Here is a 17,727-nt window from a genome sequence, read left to right on the forward strand (position 1 = left end):
TGGTAGAGTGCTAGCCTTGAGCTGAAGAACTGTGGAACAGTGCCCAGGCCCAGAGTTCAGGCCCCATGACCAGAAAAAAAAATAGTATAGAGTAAAATAGAATTAGATAGAATGAAAACTCAAATTCAACAACTCCTTCTAATCTGGTTTGGCTCTCTGATGGTGTTAGTAACAGTGAGAGCTGGGGAGTTTCAGAAAAGAACAGAGAAACTTTTACCTTCCAAGTTCTTGAACTCAGAGGTGAGATAAATTAAGAAACTGGGAGGCACTTTTATTACAGAAAAAAGGAATACACTTAAGGGATAAGTGTAGAAGTTCTCAGAGTAAGTCTCGGGCATTTAAAAAATATTTTTATTATAAAGGTAATGTATAGAGGGTTTACATAAATCGGGTGTCATTGGACAATGTCACCCCTTCTAGGGCACCAGTTTGGTTGTGTTGTTGTTGTTGTCTTGGGGCTTGAGCTATGGACTTAAGCACTATCCCTGCAAGGCAAGCACTCTACCACTTGAGCCACAGCACCACTTCAGGTTTCCTGGTGGTTAATTGGAGATAAGAGTCTCACAGACTTTCCTGCGACAGCTGGATTTGAACTGTGATCCTCAGATCTCAGTCTCCTGAGTAGCTAGGATTACAGGCATGAGCCACTGGTGCCTGGCTAGGAGAAGCATTTTTTATGGGCAAACTTAATGGAAGGGAAGCTGATTCATAGGCTAAGAGTAGGGTGCAGAACAGTCTTTTCCCATTTTCTGTCCTCACATGGAGTTTTTGGCTGTCATGGCATCAAAGGATGATGGGAACAGCTAAAACCACAATGCTAACAGTACAGAAATGCCATTACAGTAAAAGCAAAAAGCATAGACGGTTATCTAGGTCTTGATCTGCCATGTGGTCCTAGGCAATTCTGACAAGATCTTCTTTTTTACTGTTTGAACAGTAACATTATGTACTGCTGTAACAGAGCTCTTCTTTTGCACCAGTCTCTAGCTACCATGAAGCTGCCTCTTGCCCTATGCTATCTAGCTTGCCTACATGGTAGTCTTATTTTAGTTATCTATTTTTTTTTGTATTTGTATTGGGATTTGAACTCAGGTCCTCACCCTTGCTGGGCTTGCTCATTTGGCTGGCACTCTATCAATATGAGCTTACAGTTCAGCTTTTTGTTGGTTATTTTGGAGATAGTCTTGGATTTTTCTGCCCAGGTTGGCCTCAACTGTGATCCTCTGGATTTCAGCATCCTTGGCAATTAGGATTAGTGGTGTAAGCTACCAGCCTGCAAGAGATAGTTCCCTCTAATAGTTTTAATAGTCCTTGAGCTTGAACAGAGGGCCTGGGCACTGTCCCTGAGCTGTTTTTGCTCAGAGCTAGCATTCTACCACTTGAGCCACAGTGCCACTTCTGGCTTTTTCTGTTTATGTGGTACTGAAGGATCAAACCCAGGGCTTTGTGCATGCTAGGCAAGCACTCTACCACTAAGCCACATTCCAGCTCTTTTTGATAGTTCTTAAGTTCCAAAGTTGTGGGTTTGGCTTTGAGATCCTCTAGACCAACTTGGCCAATGATTTTTCCCTACCTACACACAAGAGGAAAAGGAGGAAGAAAACCTGATTTCATACCTCCTGTAATAATTTCAATTTTCCATCAGTTTTTCCCAGTCCTATTTCTGTTAGGCTTCCCCACTAGCCTGTGATTTACCACAAACCCAGAAAGGTCATATGCTCTCTCACAGCACACAGTGACTGTTAGTACCTACCACAGGTCATGATGCTTTCTTATACTCCACGCTGGAGTATAAGTATATATTGAGGGTCCAAAGCAAAAAGAGCAATCTGATCCTTTGATAAAAACTTACTTGGGACTCTCTGAGGAAGACAAGGACCTCAGAGCCCCTCCCGTGCATTCTCCAATGTGTCTCAAGAGTCATCATCAGTGTTATTTGGGTCTTATTGATAAGTAACTCTGTTGAAGAACAAAATTACAACTTAGTTATTGGTCCTGTGTGTGTGTGTGTGTGTGTGTGTGTGTGTGTGTGTGTGTGTGTGTGTGTGCATGCATACACCAGTACTGGGTCTTGAATTCAGGGCCTGTACAATGTCCCTTAGCTTTATCACTCAAGGCTGGCTCTCTATCACTTGAACCATAACTCTTCTTCTGGCTTTTTTGGTGGTTAATTGGAGATGAGAGTTAAACACTTTCATTCCTGTGCTGGTTGGAAGTTGCAATCCTCAGATCTCAGCCTCCTGAGTAACAAGAATTACAGCTATGACCACTGGCATAAAACTTTTTTTAATAATTACAAATCCATTACTATTCTTATTTCTTTTTGAATAATTAAAAATCTATTAATATTTTTGCACTAACTACTTTTCATGTGGTGTATCATGTGGTTAATGGCTACTCTACTGGACAGTACAAAATGGGACATTTTTAGTGTTGCACAAATTTAGTTTAGACAGTACTGCCTTAACATTTGAATCTAGCATTTATATACAGGAAGACTTTGTATTTAGTAGTGCAGTTGAAATTCAGAACTACGGGCTTTGTCCTGGAAGTGTATTGGATAGCATTTTGCCTATAGATTATGAGCTTACATGTGAGTGTACAAGAGGGGTTGATTGTGAATAGAAAAAGAGATTCATAAACCCATGACATTTGGGCTAGGGGTATGTCTCAGTGGTACAATATTTTTATACCATGCACCAGGTCCCAGGTTTGATTAACACCACAAAACAAAACAACACACATTATTATGTAATCATTAACAACTCTTTTTTTTTTTTTTTTTTGCCAGTCCTGGGGCTTGAACTCAGGGCCTGAGCACTGTCCCTGAACTTCTTTTTGCTCAAAGCTAGCACTTTACACTTGTGCCACAGCACCACTTCTGGCTTTTATTTTTCTTTCTTTTCTTTCGTTCTCTCTCTCTCTCTTTCTTTCTTTCTCCCTTTCTTTTTTTTGGGGGGGGGGTCCAGTCGTGGGGCCTGAACTCTGGGCCTGGGCGCTGTCCCTCAGCTCTTTTAGCTCAAGGCTAGCACTCTACCACTTGAGCCACAGCGCCACTTCTGGCTTTTTTCTTTTTGCTAATGTGGTGCTGGGGAATCGAACCCAGGGCCTCATGCATGCAAGGCAAGCACTCTACCACTGAGCCACCTCCCCAGTCCCCTTTCTCCCTCTCTTTCTCCCTTTCTTTCTTCCTTTTTGTTAGTCATGGGGCTTGAACTCTGGGCTTGGGCCCTGTCCCTGAGCTCTTCAGCTCAAGGCCACTCTACCACTTAAGCCACAGTGGCACTTCCCATTTTCTAGTGGTTTATTGGAGAAGTCTCACAGACTTTCCTGCTCAGGCTGGCTTTGTACTGTGATCCTCAGATCTCAGCCTCCTGAGTAGCAAGGATGAGCCACCAGCACCTGGCTATGGTTTTCTTTCTTTTTTGCTAGTCTTGGGGCTTGAACTCAGGGCCTGGGTACTTTCCCTGAGCTGCTTTTGCTCTAAGCTAGCACTCTACCACTTGAGCCACAGTGCCACTTTTGGCTTTTTCTGTGTATGTGGTGTTGAGGAATCAAGCCCAGAGCTTCATGCATGCTAGGCAAGCGCTCTACCACTAAGCCACATCCCCAGCCCTCACTCAGCTCTTTCCCCTAAAAAAAATTTAGATTTATTCACCTTGAGGTCTTTGTTTAAGCCTTCACGATTACTTCTATTAGTTATTATCATCTCCACACAACAATTGACCCTTCAAGGCTCAACCTCATGTGACCATTCCCTTTGGGAATCTCCTAGAACATTCCTTTTCTGGGCTCCCAGACAATGTAGTTCAAGTGTCCATTACAGAATGTATCTTAGTCATGTTGCAAATTGTAATTTGTTGCATGTCATTGCTCCTTCCAATGGACTGTGGTCATACCAAAAGCAGAAGTTTTGCCTTCAAAAAAAAAATTCTCCTAGTGCCTAGCATCCTCTCTTCACCATTAGAGGAGCTCAATAATTGTTAATCTTAAATTGCTTGTGTGTGTGTGTGTGTGTGTGTGTGTGTGTGTGTGTGTGTGTGTGTGTGTGTGTGTGTGTGTGTAGTATTGAAGGTTGAATTCAGAACCTCACACTTGCTAGGGAAGTGATCTACCATTTGAGCCACTCTATCAGAACTCTTATTTTATTTATTTATTCATATTTATTTATTTTTATCAGTTGTGGGGCTTGAACTCTGGGCCTGGGCACTGTCCCTCAGTTCTTCAGCTTAAGGCTAGCACTCTACCACTTGAGCCACAGCACCACTTCTGGTTTTCTGGTGGTTTGTTGGAGATAAGAGTCTCAAGGACTTTCCTTCCAGGACTGTTTTAGACCTTTAGATCTCAGCCTCCTGAGTTGCAGGATTATAGGTGTGAGGGACCAGTGCCCAGCTTCTTCCTGTTATTTTTTCAGATAGCATCCTGGTTTATTCCCCAGGCTAGCCTCAACTATGATTCTTCTATTTGTGCTTTCCTGCATCTCTGGGATAACAGGACTGTGCCATTGCATCCAGTCATTGTGCTTTCTGCAGAGTTGGAATGATAGGTGCATGTTACAGTGTCCAGCCAATGATTGATATGGTGTGTTTCAAACTTATTTTATGCCCTGGTGGACCTCAAATCACATTTCCCTGATCTCTGCCTCTCAAATAGCTAGGATTACAAGCTTGAGCCACCAACCTCAGCTGAATTGTTTTTGTATCTAAAAGACTTTGTGGTTCTAATTTTGCACTAAGCATAGTACTTCCTATCTCACTGTTAACTTTATTTTATTGTTCTAGGTACTGAGGCCTAAAACTTCAAAGTCATCTCTAGTTTCTTGTTTCCTCCTTTTCTTTTCTTTTCTTTTCTCTTTTTGGTGTTGGTTCTGGGGCTTGAACTCTGGGCCTGGGCACTGTCCCTGAATTTCTTTTGCTCAAGGCTAGTGCTCTATCACTTGAGCTATGGAACTACTTCTCACGTTTTTTTTCTTTTGTAGTTTTGTGGAGACAAGAGTCTCACAGACTTTCCTGCCCAGGCTGGCTTTGAATTATGATCCTCAGATCTCAGTGTCCTGACTAGCTAGATTATAGGTGTGAGCCACCAGCACCAGACTCCTTATTTTTTCTTATATTACATTTCATCACCTCCACTGATTTGCCTGGTTCTTGTTACCATCTATCCTTGGGAGTTTTGCATTTGTCTTATGCCAGGTTACCTTACTTCTACACTATGTACGAAGTATTGGGGCTTGAACTCAGGGCCTCCTGCTTGCTAGGTAGGCACTCTATTAGAAACTTTTTTTTTTTTTTTTTTTGGTCGTGAGGCTTGAACTCTGGGTCTCGGTGCTATCCTCGGCTCTTCAGCTCAAGGCTAGCACCCTACCACTTGAGCCACAGTGCCACTTCTGGTTTTCTGAGCGGTTAATTGGAGGTAAGAGTCTCACGGCCTTTCCTGCCCTGGCTGGCTTTGAACTGTGATCCTCAAATCTCAACCTCCTGAGTAGTTAGGATTACAGGCGTGAGCCACCAGCGCCCTGCTTAGGTACTATTATTATACCTGCTTTACAGATGAAGATAATGAGGCATAGAAAGACTAATTTGTGGGGCTATGAAGGTAGCTCAGTGGTAGAGTGCTTGCCTTGCATGCATGAGGCCCTGGGTTCAATTCCTCAGCAGAAAAAGCTGGAAGTAGCACTGTGGCTCAAGTGGTAAAGTGCTAGCATTGAGCTGAAGAGCTGAGGGACAGCACCCAGGCCCAGAGTTCAGACCCCATGACAGACAAAAAACAAAATAAAACAAACAACAACAACAACAAAGCTAATTTGTTCAAGGTTACCTAGGTCAGAGGACATAAATCATAGCTTATCATTCTTCTATTTAATCAGTTTAATAATTCTCCACTGTAATCAGAGTTCCCATAGGCCCGTAAATCTACATAGGAATTCCCCTTTATCTGACAAATTTATTTGAGGTTGAATTCTTTTTTTTTTTTAAAGATTTTATTTGGTGCTTGTCCTGGGGCTTGATCTCGGGGTATAGGTGCTGTCCTGTTTTGTTTTGTTTTGTTTTTCCTCAAGGTTAGTGTTCTACCACTTAAACCATAGCTCCATTTGTGGCTCCTCCCTCCCCCCCCCTTTTTTTTTTTGTCTGTCATGGAGCTTGAACTCTGGGCCTGGGCACTGTCCCAGCTCTAAGTGAGCTGAAGAGCCATAGGGCCACTTCCAGTTGTACTGATGGTTAATTGGAGAGATAGAAGTCTCATGGACTTTACTGCCCAGGCTGGCTTTGAACTGTGATCCTCAGATCTCAGCCTCCTGATTATAGGTGTGAGCCAACGGCACTCATCTTCTTCTGGCTCTTTCTTTGGTGGTTAATGGGAAATAAAAGAATCTCAATGGACTTTCTTGCATGGGCTAGCTTTGAACTGAGATCCTGATTTCAGCTTCTTGAGTAGCTAGGATTCCAGGCTTGTGCCATAAGCCTGCCTATCTGAGAGTTTGTTTTCCAGTTTCTTTTTTTTTTTTTTTTGTTGGTCGTGGGGCTTGAACTCTGGGCCTGGGCACTGTCCCTCAGCTCTTCAGCTCAAGGCGAGCGCTCTACCACTTGAGCTACAGCGCCACTTCCGGTTTTCTGGTGGTTTATTGGAGATAGGAGTCTCACGGTCTCTCCTGCCCGGGCTGGCTTTGAACCACGATCCTCAGATCTCAGCCTCCTGAGTAGCCAGGATTACAGGCGTGAGGCACCGGCGCCCGGCTGTTTTCCAGTTTCTTTTTCTCTTCTTCCTCTCTCTCTCCTTTTTCTTTCTATTTTTTGCTGGTCCTGGGCCTTGAACTTGTTCCTGAGCTTTTTTTGCTCAAGGCTATACTACTCTACCACTTGAGCACAGCTCCACTTCTGGCTTTTTAGTGATTAACTGGAGGTAAGTATCTTACAACTATCCTTCCTGAGCTGGATTTGAGCTGCAATCCTCAGACTTCATTCTCCCGAGTAGATGGGATTATAGGCATGAGCCACCAGCACCTGGCTGATTGCAATAATTTATCTCAAGTCCAAAGCCAGCCTGAGTTACATCATGAGCCTCTGTCTCATAAAATTCAACAAGAAGAAAACAAGACAGATATTTTAAAGATTACTTCACAAATTCATTATGTCTATGTGTTGAAAGTCTTAGGACTTAGTAGTCTTTGAGTGTTTACAAAGCTGTAGAAAAATAAAGTAATACATTGTATAAAGTTAAAATGTACGAGCAGATAGAAAATTCTATTTATAGGAAAGTTACTGAGCTTGAGAATGAAACTCATTGATCTTTCATTATTTAAATATCAGATAAAGACACATGAGAAGTGACCAGAAGTACCTAAAAATGATTGGGCAGAGTTAATAGTTTGGAAGCACAATTTTAAATGGATTCTGCCTGCTATTCAGAGATCCAACAAATAAGCAATTGTGGAATGTTAGATTCTAAGATGATTACTCCTTTGGTAATATCTAAAAAACAACTCTGTGAGTTGAAGTACCTTTACTATTTTTACTATTTGAAGAATATGGAAAAAAGAAATCAAAGCATATCCATCAACTGTAATTTAAGTAACTATATAATTTCAAACTATGAAGGTGGTTAGTTTCAAAAGATGAATGCTATTTCATGTTATTGTATTCTATTTTCTTTCTCTCTTTCTTTCCTTCTTTCCTTCTTCCTTTCTTTTTGCCAGTCCTGGGGCTTGAACTCCGGACCTGGGCGCAGTCCCTGAGCTTCTTGTGCTCTTTTTGCTTCTTTTTGAACCACAAAGCCACTTCTGGATTTTTCTGTTTATGTGGTACTGCGGAATCGAACCAAGGACTTCATGCATGCTAGGCAAGCACTCTGCCACTAAGCCACATTCCCAGCTCTCTATTTTCGATTCATATCCTGAAATTATGAGTGTACTTTTGAGGATCATTTGCTTTCGTATTTATCTTAAATTGCTCCAATCCTGACTTTTTCTTGACACTCGTTTGTCTTTGGATGAAAGAACAGGTCAATCTGTGTTACATCTATATCATTAAAAAAATAGATCTCAAGTGGCGCTGTAGCTCAAGTGGTAGAGTGCTCGCCTTGAGCTAAAGAGCTGAGGGACAGCGCTCAGGCCCAGAGTTCAAGCCCCACGACCGACAAAAAAAAAAAAAATAGATCTCCCACATGCATAACTACAGTACGTAGTTAATATGTGAAAATGTTTTTTAATTAACTTTATTGTTATTAAAAAGGTGACTTATGGAGGGATTATAATTACATAGTCAGGTAATGAGTACATTTCCTTTCTTAAAGTGTCTTCTGTTCCCTCACTCCCAGTAAAAATGCTTTTCTTTTGAGATCCACTATCAGAACTTTTGTTCCTGTAGATTTAAGTGGGGGGGAGGGGAGACTTAGATTTCCAGCTGTAATTTAAATGTCTGGGAGGCCAGCAGACCAAAGACAAGACCAAGAGAACTTCTGAATGTTAATTTCGCTTTTTTCTTGTGTGTGTGTGTGTGGGGGGGTGCTGGGGGTCGAACTTGGGTGCTTTACTTGCTAGGCAGGCGCTCTACCACTTGAGCCACGCCCCCTCTCTTTCCAATGGCAATTTCCTGTTTTTCAGCCTTCAAAAGATTAATTTTCCAATCTGAGGTAGGAAGGTGAGAACTCGGTGGCTGTCAGAGGAAGGAGCGAGCAGCCACATTGTCTCGGGTTGCTAACTTCGTGGCTCGGTCCCAGGGTGTGAGCAAGGGAGAAGGGGGGGGGTCGGTGCTTCTTCTACGAGTAACTAACCAGTGTTCACCCCGTTCTATCCACATCCCTCAAGACGATCCTGCAAAAGCCGGGAACTCAATGTCACGGCGGAAGATAAAGCTCGGAGCGCTCCGAATCCCAGGCGCCCAAGGCCGCCCAGACAGGGGTTCACTTCCCGCCACCCGGGCTCCTCCTCCGCTCACCCTCCCGGCTGCGCTCCTCCCAGAGGCGCCCGCGCCGTAGATTTTGGCGCCAACCGAGTGGTGGCGCTGTCGATCTCGCGCGCGGCCGCGACCGGCCCAGGGGAGGCGGAGGCTCGGCGGGCGGAGGCTCAGCGGGCGGAGGAAGGGGCGGGGAGCGGGGTGCGCGCGCGCGCGCGCGGCTCTCGCGGGCTCTCGCGCCGCTCGCGTGACCGGCCGGTGTGTGCACTACGCTAGGCTACGCGCCGGCTCCCGGGAGCACGGACGGCAGGTCGGGGGCGCGCGCGCGGGCGCGCGCGATTGCAAAGTGTGTCCGGGTCCGGGTCGGCGCGAGGTGCGTGCGTGCGGGGCGCGCGGGCGGGCTTGCGGGGGTTCCGGGCGGACTCACGCGCACACGCGCTCCCGGTGGAGCCTTTTCCGAGGCTGCTCTTCCTTGGCCCGACGGAGAGCGGCAGTGTCTCCCCAGCCAGCGCACGCCCGCCCCGCGTCTCCCCCCGCGGCGGCTGCTCCTCGGCACCGCCAGCCCCAGAGCGGCTCCGGGGCGGGTGGCGGCGGCGGCGGCGGCGGCGGGACCCGCGGAGCCGCTTTGTGTTCAGCCCGACGAGGGGCGGCGGCGCAACCACCTGACAGAGGCCCGGGCGCTCGATGCACCTTCCGCCCGCATGAGGAGGAGGTAAAGGCGGCGGCGGCGGCGGCCGCGCTCCCGCCCTCGGCTGCTGGAGGGAGGGAGGGAGGGGACGGAAGGGGAGATCGGAGGCGGGGGAAGGGGGGGCGCGGGACCTAGGCCCGGCGGGGCTGCTCGGAGGCGCTGCTCAGGCCTCGGCGGCACCGGGCGGCGCCGAGCGGCGGAGGGCTGTGGGGAATCGGCCGGGGTCCCCGAGCTGAAGTTGAAGGAACAAAATGTGAAGTGCGGAGCCGCGTCAGCCGCTTCCTGGCGCGGGGCTGGGGGTGAGGGCGGCTTGTTTTCCCCGCGCGCGGGGGTTGGAGCGGGCCGGGGCCCGGGCGGGAGCGCGCCGGGCACCGCCGCGGCCCTGGGCTCGGCCCCGGCAAGGGCGTTTTGTTCCCGGGAGGCGCCGCTGCGGGCCGGTCCGCTTGGGGTCCCTAGTTTTGCGGCCTAAGCCGTGAGCTCTCTAGGCCTCGCGTCTCCTTTCCTAGAGGCGGCCGGCCGGGCCGGGGACTCGGGGCTTCTCTCTGGCTGAGCGGAGGCCTCGGACTCCCTGCCGGCCTCTCGAGGCCCCCCAACTTCGGACCTTGGTGCTCAGGGGTGGATTTCATTGTGAAAGGTGGAATGGGCAACTCCGGGGCTGCTCGGCGCCTCCCGTGGCCGCGGCTGCCGCCGCCGCCGCCGCCGCCACCACCGGCGGGGAGTCCTGTGGCCCAGGTCTGGCGCGGGTGGGGGAGGCGGGCGGCTGGCAGGGTCCGAGCCCCCAAAGAAGAGCAGAGTGTCGGGGGGGAGGCATCCCCGAGTCCCCGGCCTCCGGGGGGTGGGGTGGGGGCGAGGAGAAGCCTTTTCCAGATTAAGAGCTTTTTGAAATGAAAAAAAGAGGTTACAAAGTCGCCCCTTTGCCGCTGAACTTTGGTTTTCTGACCGATAGAGGCCGGTAGAGGACTGTGAAGGAAAAGTTCTCCCCCAGGATGGACTTCACCGCGCAGCCCAAGCCTGCCACGGCCCTCTGTGGCGTGGTGAGTGCCGATGGGAAGATCGCTTACCCTCCCGGAGTGAAGGAGATCACTGACAAGATCACCACGGACGAAATGATCAAGCGATTGAAGGTAAGCGGCTGGCCAGGTTGGGTTGTTTTGCGTCTCGCACATGTCTTTTTCTCCCTGTGACGTTACTGCACCACTGGGTCTGGCCTTCAGTGGAAGTTTTCATCTACTAAGTTCTTAAATAAATGTTACCATATATATTGTCTTCTCCTATCTCCTCTGAAATTGTTCTCTCGGGTATATTTTTTAATAAGTTCCTCAGGAACGGAATTATTAGACGTCTGTTTTTTTCTCCTACTGTTTTTCAAGCATCAGGAACTCTAATGTGTTTTAAAAGTTTTATTTCTGTCAACACTTATGTTTCATGAGAATATTGTGTTATGATATGGCCTGTACCTTGATTATGGGCAATAATTTGTCTGGGAATGTACCAGTTTTCATCAGCTCCTGAGAGAACTGATTTAAGAACTTTTCCCACCTAATTTCTCACAATTTTCTTTTCTTTTTTTTTTCCCCTTTTGGTCGTGGGGCTTGAACTCTAGGCCTGGCACTGTCCTTCAGCTCTTCAGCTCAAGGCTAGCCCTTTACCACTTGAGCTACCGCGCCACTAATTTTTGAATATTTAGAAGATATATACATATATTTGCATATACATGATGTGATTGGGTTGTAGCTTTAAGATGATGATCTAAGTGCATATATATTCGAAGGAGTTTTAAGAAACACTATTATAGCTTTTTGTGAAGCCTCTGCTTATGTAGTATGTAAACACGGCAGCCCTAAGGACTTACATTGGTTCAGTTTTTGCTTTCTGTTTCATTGTGAGAGAAGCCATCTTTTCTATCAAAGTAGGTTGCTTAAACGTTCCTATTTTGTTGATTATTCTGCTAAGACAATATCAGTGAGTAAAGAAAGGGAAAGAGGAAATGCTTTGGGATAAGGAAGGATTTAAAAAATAGTTTTAGTTTATTAGTAAGTGTTGTTCAGGGGTGTTACCATCTCATAAGTCAGGTAATAAATACATTTCTTTTTGGACAACGAGAATTTTTGCCATGTAAGGTTTTAGCTGGTTGTTCTGAGACAGAATTCAGACAAACTTCAGATTGTTCAAGAAAATAGATGGTGTATGTTTTGAGATTGCTTGTTTCTGTTAATCTTATCACAGAGTCTTAATGGTCACTTTATGTGACCATATGTGACCATCTTATCCTCTTCAAAATAGCCAATTGAATGCACATTGTGAACCTGAGTTTGGCTAATTCAAGCAGTGGGGCAGGGCCTACTGCCTCAGGGATCATAAAGGAGCTGCTCTGGCCTGTGTTATGTTTTCTTGCCAGCTTTTTGTTTGATGGTGCACCCTTCTACAGAAGTAAACTTTGCCTTGCTGGTTCCTTTTGAGTTTTGACCTTTTTCCTATATAGCACCTCAACATCCTGAGACATTTCTGACATCATGGACATAAATTGTGGCCAGAGTACTGTAATTGTTATGAGATTAGCTTGAAGTAGTGATTGAGTTTGGGCTGGAGGTATGGCTCAAGTGGAACTCGATATAGTGTGCCTCCTAACAAGTGTGCATTTGCGACATTGGTTATCTTTACACTTCAGAGGACATGGAAAGTGTTGCTTGTCACAACTAGGGCTGTTGTTTTTTTGATTGGTCATGGGGCTTGAACTCTGGGCTTGAGCGCTGTCCCTCAGCTCTTCTGCTCAAGGCTAGCGCTCTACCGCTTGAGCCACAGTGCTACTTCCGGTTTTCTAGTGGTTTATTGGAGATAAGAGTCTCACGGACTTTTCCTGCCTGGGCTGGCTTTGAACCACGATTTTCAGATCTCAGCCTCCTGAGTAGCTAGGATTCCGGGTGTGAGCCACTGTCGCCCGGCTTAAAAGTATTTTAAAGTAGGAATGTAGAGAAGGAATGATTGGATGGAGAGGTTTCAAAGTTATAATAAGACTAGATGATGGAATATGAAGCAAGAAGGTGTCTTTCTGGTCAACTTGGTGAAACTTATTTGTAAGAGTTTGTAGTATAATGTCTAATAAATGTAATGTCTTTTTTGTTGTTGTTGTTGGTCATGGGGCTGGAACTCTGGGCCTGAGTGCTGTCCCTGAGCTCTTCAGCTCAAGGCTAGCACTCTACCACTTGAGCCACAGCACCACTTCTGGTTTTCTGGTGGTTAATTGAAGATGAGAGTCTCATGGACTTTACTGCCTCCTGAGTAGCTAGATTATAGGCACGAGCCACCGTGCCCGACAGTGTTAATGTCTTAAAATATAAGGTAATCATGTGTTTTAGGTTCCATTTGTTGCCTTTTTAGGAGAAATTAGACAGTTTTTTTTCATTAAAAATCTTTTTGGTGTGTCTTGAGAGATTGAACCCATCTCCTCACTGAGGAGGCACTCTGCCACCCAGTCACATCCCTAGACTTGATACTAAAGATTACACATGAATTGAGTTACTTAATTGATGCTTTTTAAAGTTAGAGGTTTTAAAGCAAGACTCTGAAAAGCTGAAATACAAACCTGTGAATTATAATGCTGTTATATAGTATATTTATCTTTTAAGTTTTACTAAATTTTTCAATGAAGAATATTAAAACCTGCCAGGTATCGGTGAGTCATGCCTATAAGTCTTGGCCTCCATGCTACTCAGGAGGCAGGTTTTAATATTCTGAGAATCGCAGTTCAGAGCCAGCCCCTTCAGGAAAGCCTGTGAGACTCTTAATCTTCAATTGACTACCAAAGGAAAAAGAAAGCTTGGAGTTGTGGCTCTAGTAGTAGAGTGCAATCCTTGAGCACAAAAGCTCAGAGACAAAGACCAGGCTCTGAATTCAAGCCTAAGACTGACACACAACAAAAAGAATATTAAAACCTTGAATTCTGTTGGTGAGTAATCTGGATAAAAAGTAGAAAGTTGAGCTGGTCACTAGTGGCTCATGCCTATAATTAATACTAGTTACTCAGGAGGCTGAGACCCAGAGGATCAAGGTTAAAAGCCAGCCTGGGCAGAAAAGTCCACAAGATACGATTGCTAGTTAACCAGCAGAAAGGTGGGCTACATGTTGTAGCTTTTTTTTTTTTTTTTTTTTTGGTCGGCCGTGGGGCTTGAACTCTGGGCCTGGGCACTGTCCCTCAGCTCTTCAGCTCAAGGCGAGCGCTCTACCACTTGAGCTACAGCGCCACTTCCGGTTTTCTGGTGGTTTATTGGAGATAGGAGTTTCAAGGTCTCTCCTGCTCGGGCTGGCTTTGAACCACAATCCTCAGATCTCAGCCTCCTGAGTAGCTAGGATTACAGGCGTGAGCCACCAGCACCCTGCTCACATTGTAGCTTTGTTAGTGAAGTGCTAGCACAGTAAGTACAGGACCCTGAGTTCAAACTCATATTTAAAAAAATGTAGGGAGTTGGGCTGGAAGTACGGCCTAAGTGGAAAGTGGTAAAGAGCCTGCTTATGCTTTGCATAACACACTTAAAACCCAAGTACAAAAAAAAAAAAAAAGCTGGGCTGGGAAGGTGGCTTGGTGTTAGAGCACTTGCCTTGCATGAATGAGGCCCTGGGTTTGATTCCTTAGCACCACATAAGCAAAAAAAAAAAAAAAAAAAAAAAAAGCCGGAAGTGGCGCTGTGGCTCAAGTGGTAGAGCGCTAGCCTTGAGCTGAAGAGCTGAGGGACAGCGCCCAGGCCCAGAGTTCAGGCCCCACAACCAGACCAAAAAAACAAAAAACTATGACTATACAATACATTTTCATTTGAAAATAGGTTGAATATCAGAAGTACTGTTGATTATAAATGGACTTACAACCAAGCCTAGGATGAGCATTGGGTTGGGTTGTCCATTTATTGAGTTCTTTTAGAAATTGAAGTTGACAGATATTTTAACCAAATTAGAATGTCCTACTTCCAAGAAAAAAATAATTGAGGTACTGATTTCACTGGCCTTGAACAAGATCCTCTTGCTTCACCCTTCCAAGTTCTGGGAGTACAAGTGTGTGTGCGCATCCTCTCGCGCTCACACACACACACACACACATATATAACTATTATTATTATTATTAGCTGGTCGTGGGGCTTGAACTCTGGGCCTGGGTACTGTCCTACTTCTCTTCAGCTCAAGGCTAGTGCTCTACCACTTGAGCCACAGCGCCACTTCTGGTTTGCTGGAGATAAGAGTCTCATGGACTTGCCTGTCTGGGCTGGCTTTGAAATGTGACCCTCAGATCTCAGCCTCCTGAATACGATTACAGGTGTGTGCCACTGGTGCCCAGCTATTATTATTTTTTATTTTATTTTCATGGGTCATGGACCTTGAATTGGGGCTTGGATGCTGTTCCCGAACTTTTTCGCTCAAATCCACAGCTCTATTTCCAGTTTTGGGATGACTAATTGGAGGTAAAAAGTCTCCTGGACTTTCCTGACTGGGCTGGCTTTAACTCAAGATTCTCAGATCTCAGCTTCTGAGTAGCTAGGAGTATAGGTGTGAGACACTGGCACCCAGCTTAACAGCTTTAATTTTTATTTTTTTTTTGTCAGTACTGGGATTTTAATTCAGGTTACTTGTCTAGCTGATGTTTTACCCCTTGAACCATACCTCCAGTCTAGCTTTTTGCTATCTTGGAAATGAAGTCTCATGAACTTTTCTGCTAGGGGTTGGCTTTGAACTGTGATCTACATCTCAGTTTCACAGGCATGAGCTTCCAGGTCCTGGCAACTTTTTTTCTTAAAATTTTAAAATATGCTAAGCATGCTGGTACAGCCTGTAATCTCCACGTTCAGGAGGGAGGATTGTGGATTTGGGACCAAACTTGGCTACATAGTGAAACCTCAGCTCATAAAACCAAAGGGAGGGTACTGTTACTAAGTTTACTTTTTGTGCAGTACTGGGGCTTGCCTTATGCTCTTGCACTGTGTGTCACTCTATTACTTGAGCCATACCTCCACTTCCAGCTTTTGGCCAGTTATTTGGAGATATTAGTCAAGTGGATTTGTCTGCTTGGGCTGATTTCAAACTGTAGTTTTCAAATCACAGCTTTAGGATTGTAGACACCAGTCATTAGTGGGTATTTTTTTCGCTTGTGGGCCTGAACTCTGGGCCTGGGCACTGTCCCTCAGCTTTTCAGCTCAAGGATAGTGCTATACCACTTGAGCCACAGCGCCACTTCAGGCTTTTTCTGCTTATGTGGTGCTGAGGAATCGAACCCAGGGCCTCATGCATGTGAGGCAAGCACTCTACCACTGAGCCACCTTTCCAGTCCTCTACTCAATTCTTATTTATTTATTTATTTGTATATATATTTTTTGGGTACTGATTAGAGGCTTGAACTCAGGGCTTGTACTCTATCCTAGACCCTTGGTGCTCAAAACTCCATTTTCAGATTTTGTTTTGTTGGCAGTTAATTGGAGAGAGGAGTCTTGCAGACGTACCTGCTTTAGCTAGTTTTGAACTGAGATCTTTTGATCTCAGCCTCAGTAGCTAATATTACAGGTGTGAGATAATCTTAATAAAAAATTGCTGTTTTTCAGATTTTTGTGTGTTTTTATGGGATGGTAGTAGGCCTTGGACTTAGGGTCTAGGAGATGTCCCTTAGCTCTTTCACTCAGGTCCAGCCATTTTCTACTTTAGTCATACCTCCACATTTGGCTTTTTGGTGGTTAGTTGGAGGAAAGAGTCTCAGTCTTTCCTGCCCAAGCTGGCTTTGAATTGTTATCCTCAGACCTCAGCCTTCTGAGAAACTAGGATCACAGGTGTAAGTCACTAGTGTGCTCAGTGTCCCTTTTTACTGATTTCTAATTTTATTATGATTTGATAAGATACAATACATTGTTTCAGGTGTTTGGTTTTTTTTTTTTTGTTTTTTGTTTTTTTGTTTTGGGTCTGGTCGTGGGGCCTGAACTCTGGGCCTGGGCGCTGTCCCTCAGCTCAAGGCTAGCACTCTGTCACTTGAGCCACAGCACCACTTCCGGCTTTTTTCTTTTTGCTTATGTGGTGCTGAGGAATCGAACCCAGGGCCTCAGGCATGCAAGGCAAGCGCTCTACCACTGAGCCAACTTCCCAGCCCCGAGGTGGTTTTTGTGTGTGTGTGTGTGTGTCTGTGTTTGTGTTAAGACTTACTTTATAGCCAAATTGTGGTTATTTTGGAGAAAATTCCATACGTCAAGAAGAATGTGTGTTGTACCTCTATTGGATGGAATGTTGTGGAGATGTTAGGTCTACCTTGTCAGTGATGTAGCTTAACTGGTTTCTTTGTTTATCTATCGTTTTGTGCAGATGATCTATCAGTGATAGTGAGGTATGCCTATCTAGCCTATTATTATTTTGGTGGTACTAGGATTTGGACTCATGGCTCTGTGCTTATTAGGCACGTACTTTACCATTCAAGCCACATCTCTAGCCTGTCTGTCACTTAGTGTTCGTAAGTGTGAATTTTATGAAATTGGGTATATCAGTGTTGAGTGCATATATATATTTACAACCCATAGTTTCTCATGCAAGGTATGTTTGTGCTGTACCACTGAAGTATATTCTCCAGTACTTGGTTTCTTTGAGACAGGGTCTGAAAACTTGCCATGCACCCTAAACCTCAAACTCCCAATCCTCTTTACCTTCTGGTGCTGGGATTACAGGCATGTTCAGTTTATAATATTGGATTGATGGATTGTTCCTTTACTCTAATGATCTTCTTTGGCCATTGTGACTTTTTTGTGGTGTCTGTACTGGGGCTGGAACTCAGGGCTTCACAATCATGCTCAAAGCTCCATTTCTAGATTTTTTGGGGGGGGGCAGAATTAATTGGAAATAAGAGTCTCACAGACTTTTCTGCCTAAACTGGCTCAGCCCCCTGAGTAACTAGGATTACAAGTGTGAGATAATCCTAATAAAATAATTGCTGGGTTTCGTGTGTGTGTGTGTGTGTGTGTGTGTGTGTGTGTGTGTGTGTGTGTGTGTGTGTGTGTGTGTGTGTGTGTGTGTGGAAGGTGGTAGTGGGGTTTGGACTTAAGGTCTAGGAGCTGTCCCTTATTAGCTCTTTCACTCAGGGCTTATATCTGGTACTCTGCCACTTAAGTCACATCTCCAGCCTGGCATTTCGCTAGG

At 45.4% G+C, this 17,727-nt stretch overlaps 1 protein-coding gene across 2 annotated transcripts in view; it reads left to right on the forward strand.

Annotated features, from left to right (window-relative positions):
• Positions 1-9,486: 9,486 nt before the first annotated feature.
• Positions 9,487-17,727, forward strand: part of Pds5a (PDS5 cohesin associated factor A) — a 94,674-nt gene continuing 86,433 nt past the window's right edge. Inside the window, exons 1-2 of one of the 2 annotated variants that reach the window (XM_070012674.1) lie at positions 9,487-9,603; positions 10,526-10,703. In XM_070012674.1, coding sequence (XP_069868775.1) covers positions 10,566-10,703 — 138 coding nt within the window. In that variant the 5' untranslated portion in view covers positions 9,487-9,603; positions 10,526-10,565. Of the gene's footprint in view, positions 9,604-9,775; positions 9,879-10,525; positions 10,704-17,727 lie in introns of those variants that run through there. The other variant, XM_070012675.1, reaches the window with a different exon arrangement.

This window comes from Dipodomys merriami, unplaced genomic scaffold (assembly GCF_024711535.1).
Source record: "Dipodomys merriami isolate MVZ:Mamm:240054 unplaced genomic scaffold, mDipMer1.0.p SCAF_9, whole genome shotgun sequence".
Lineage (NCBI taxonomy): Eukaryota > Metazoa > Chordata > Mammalia > Rodentia > Heteromyidae > Dipodomys > Dipodomys merriami.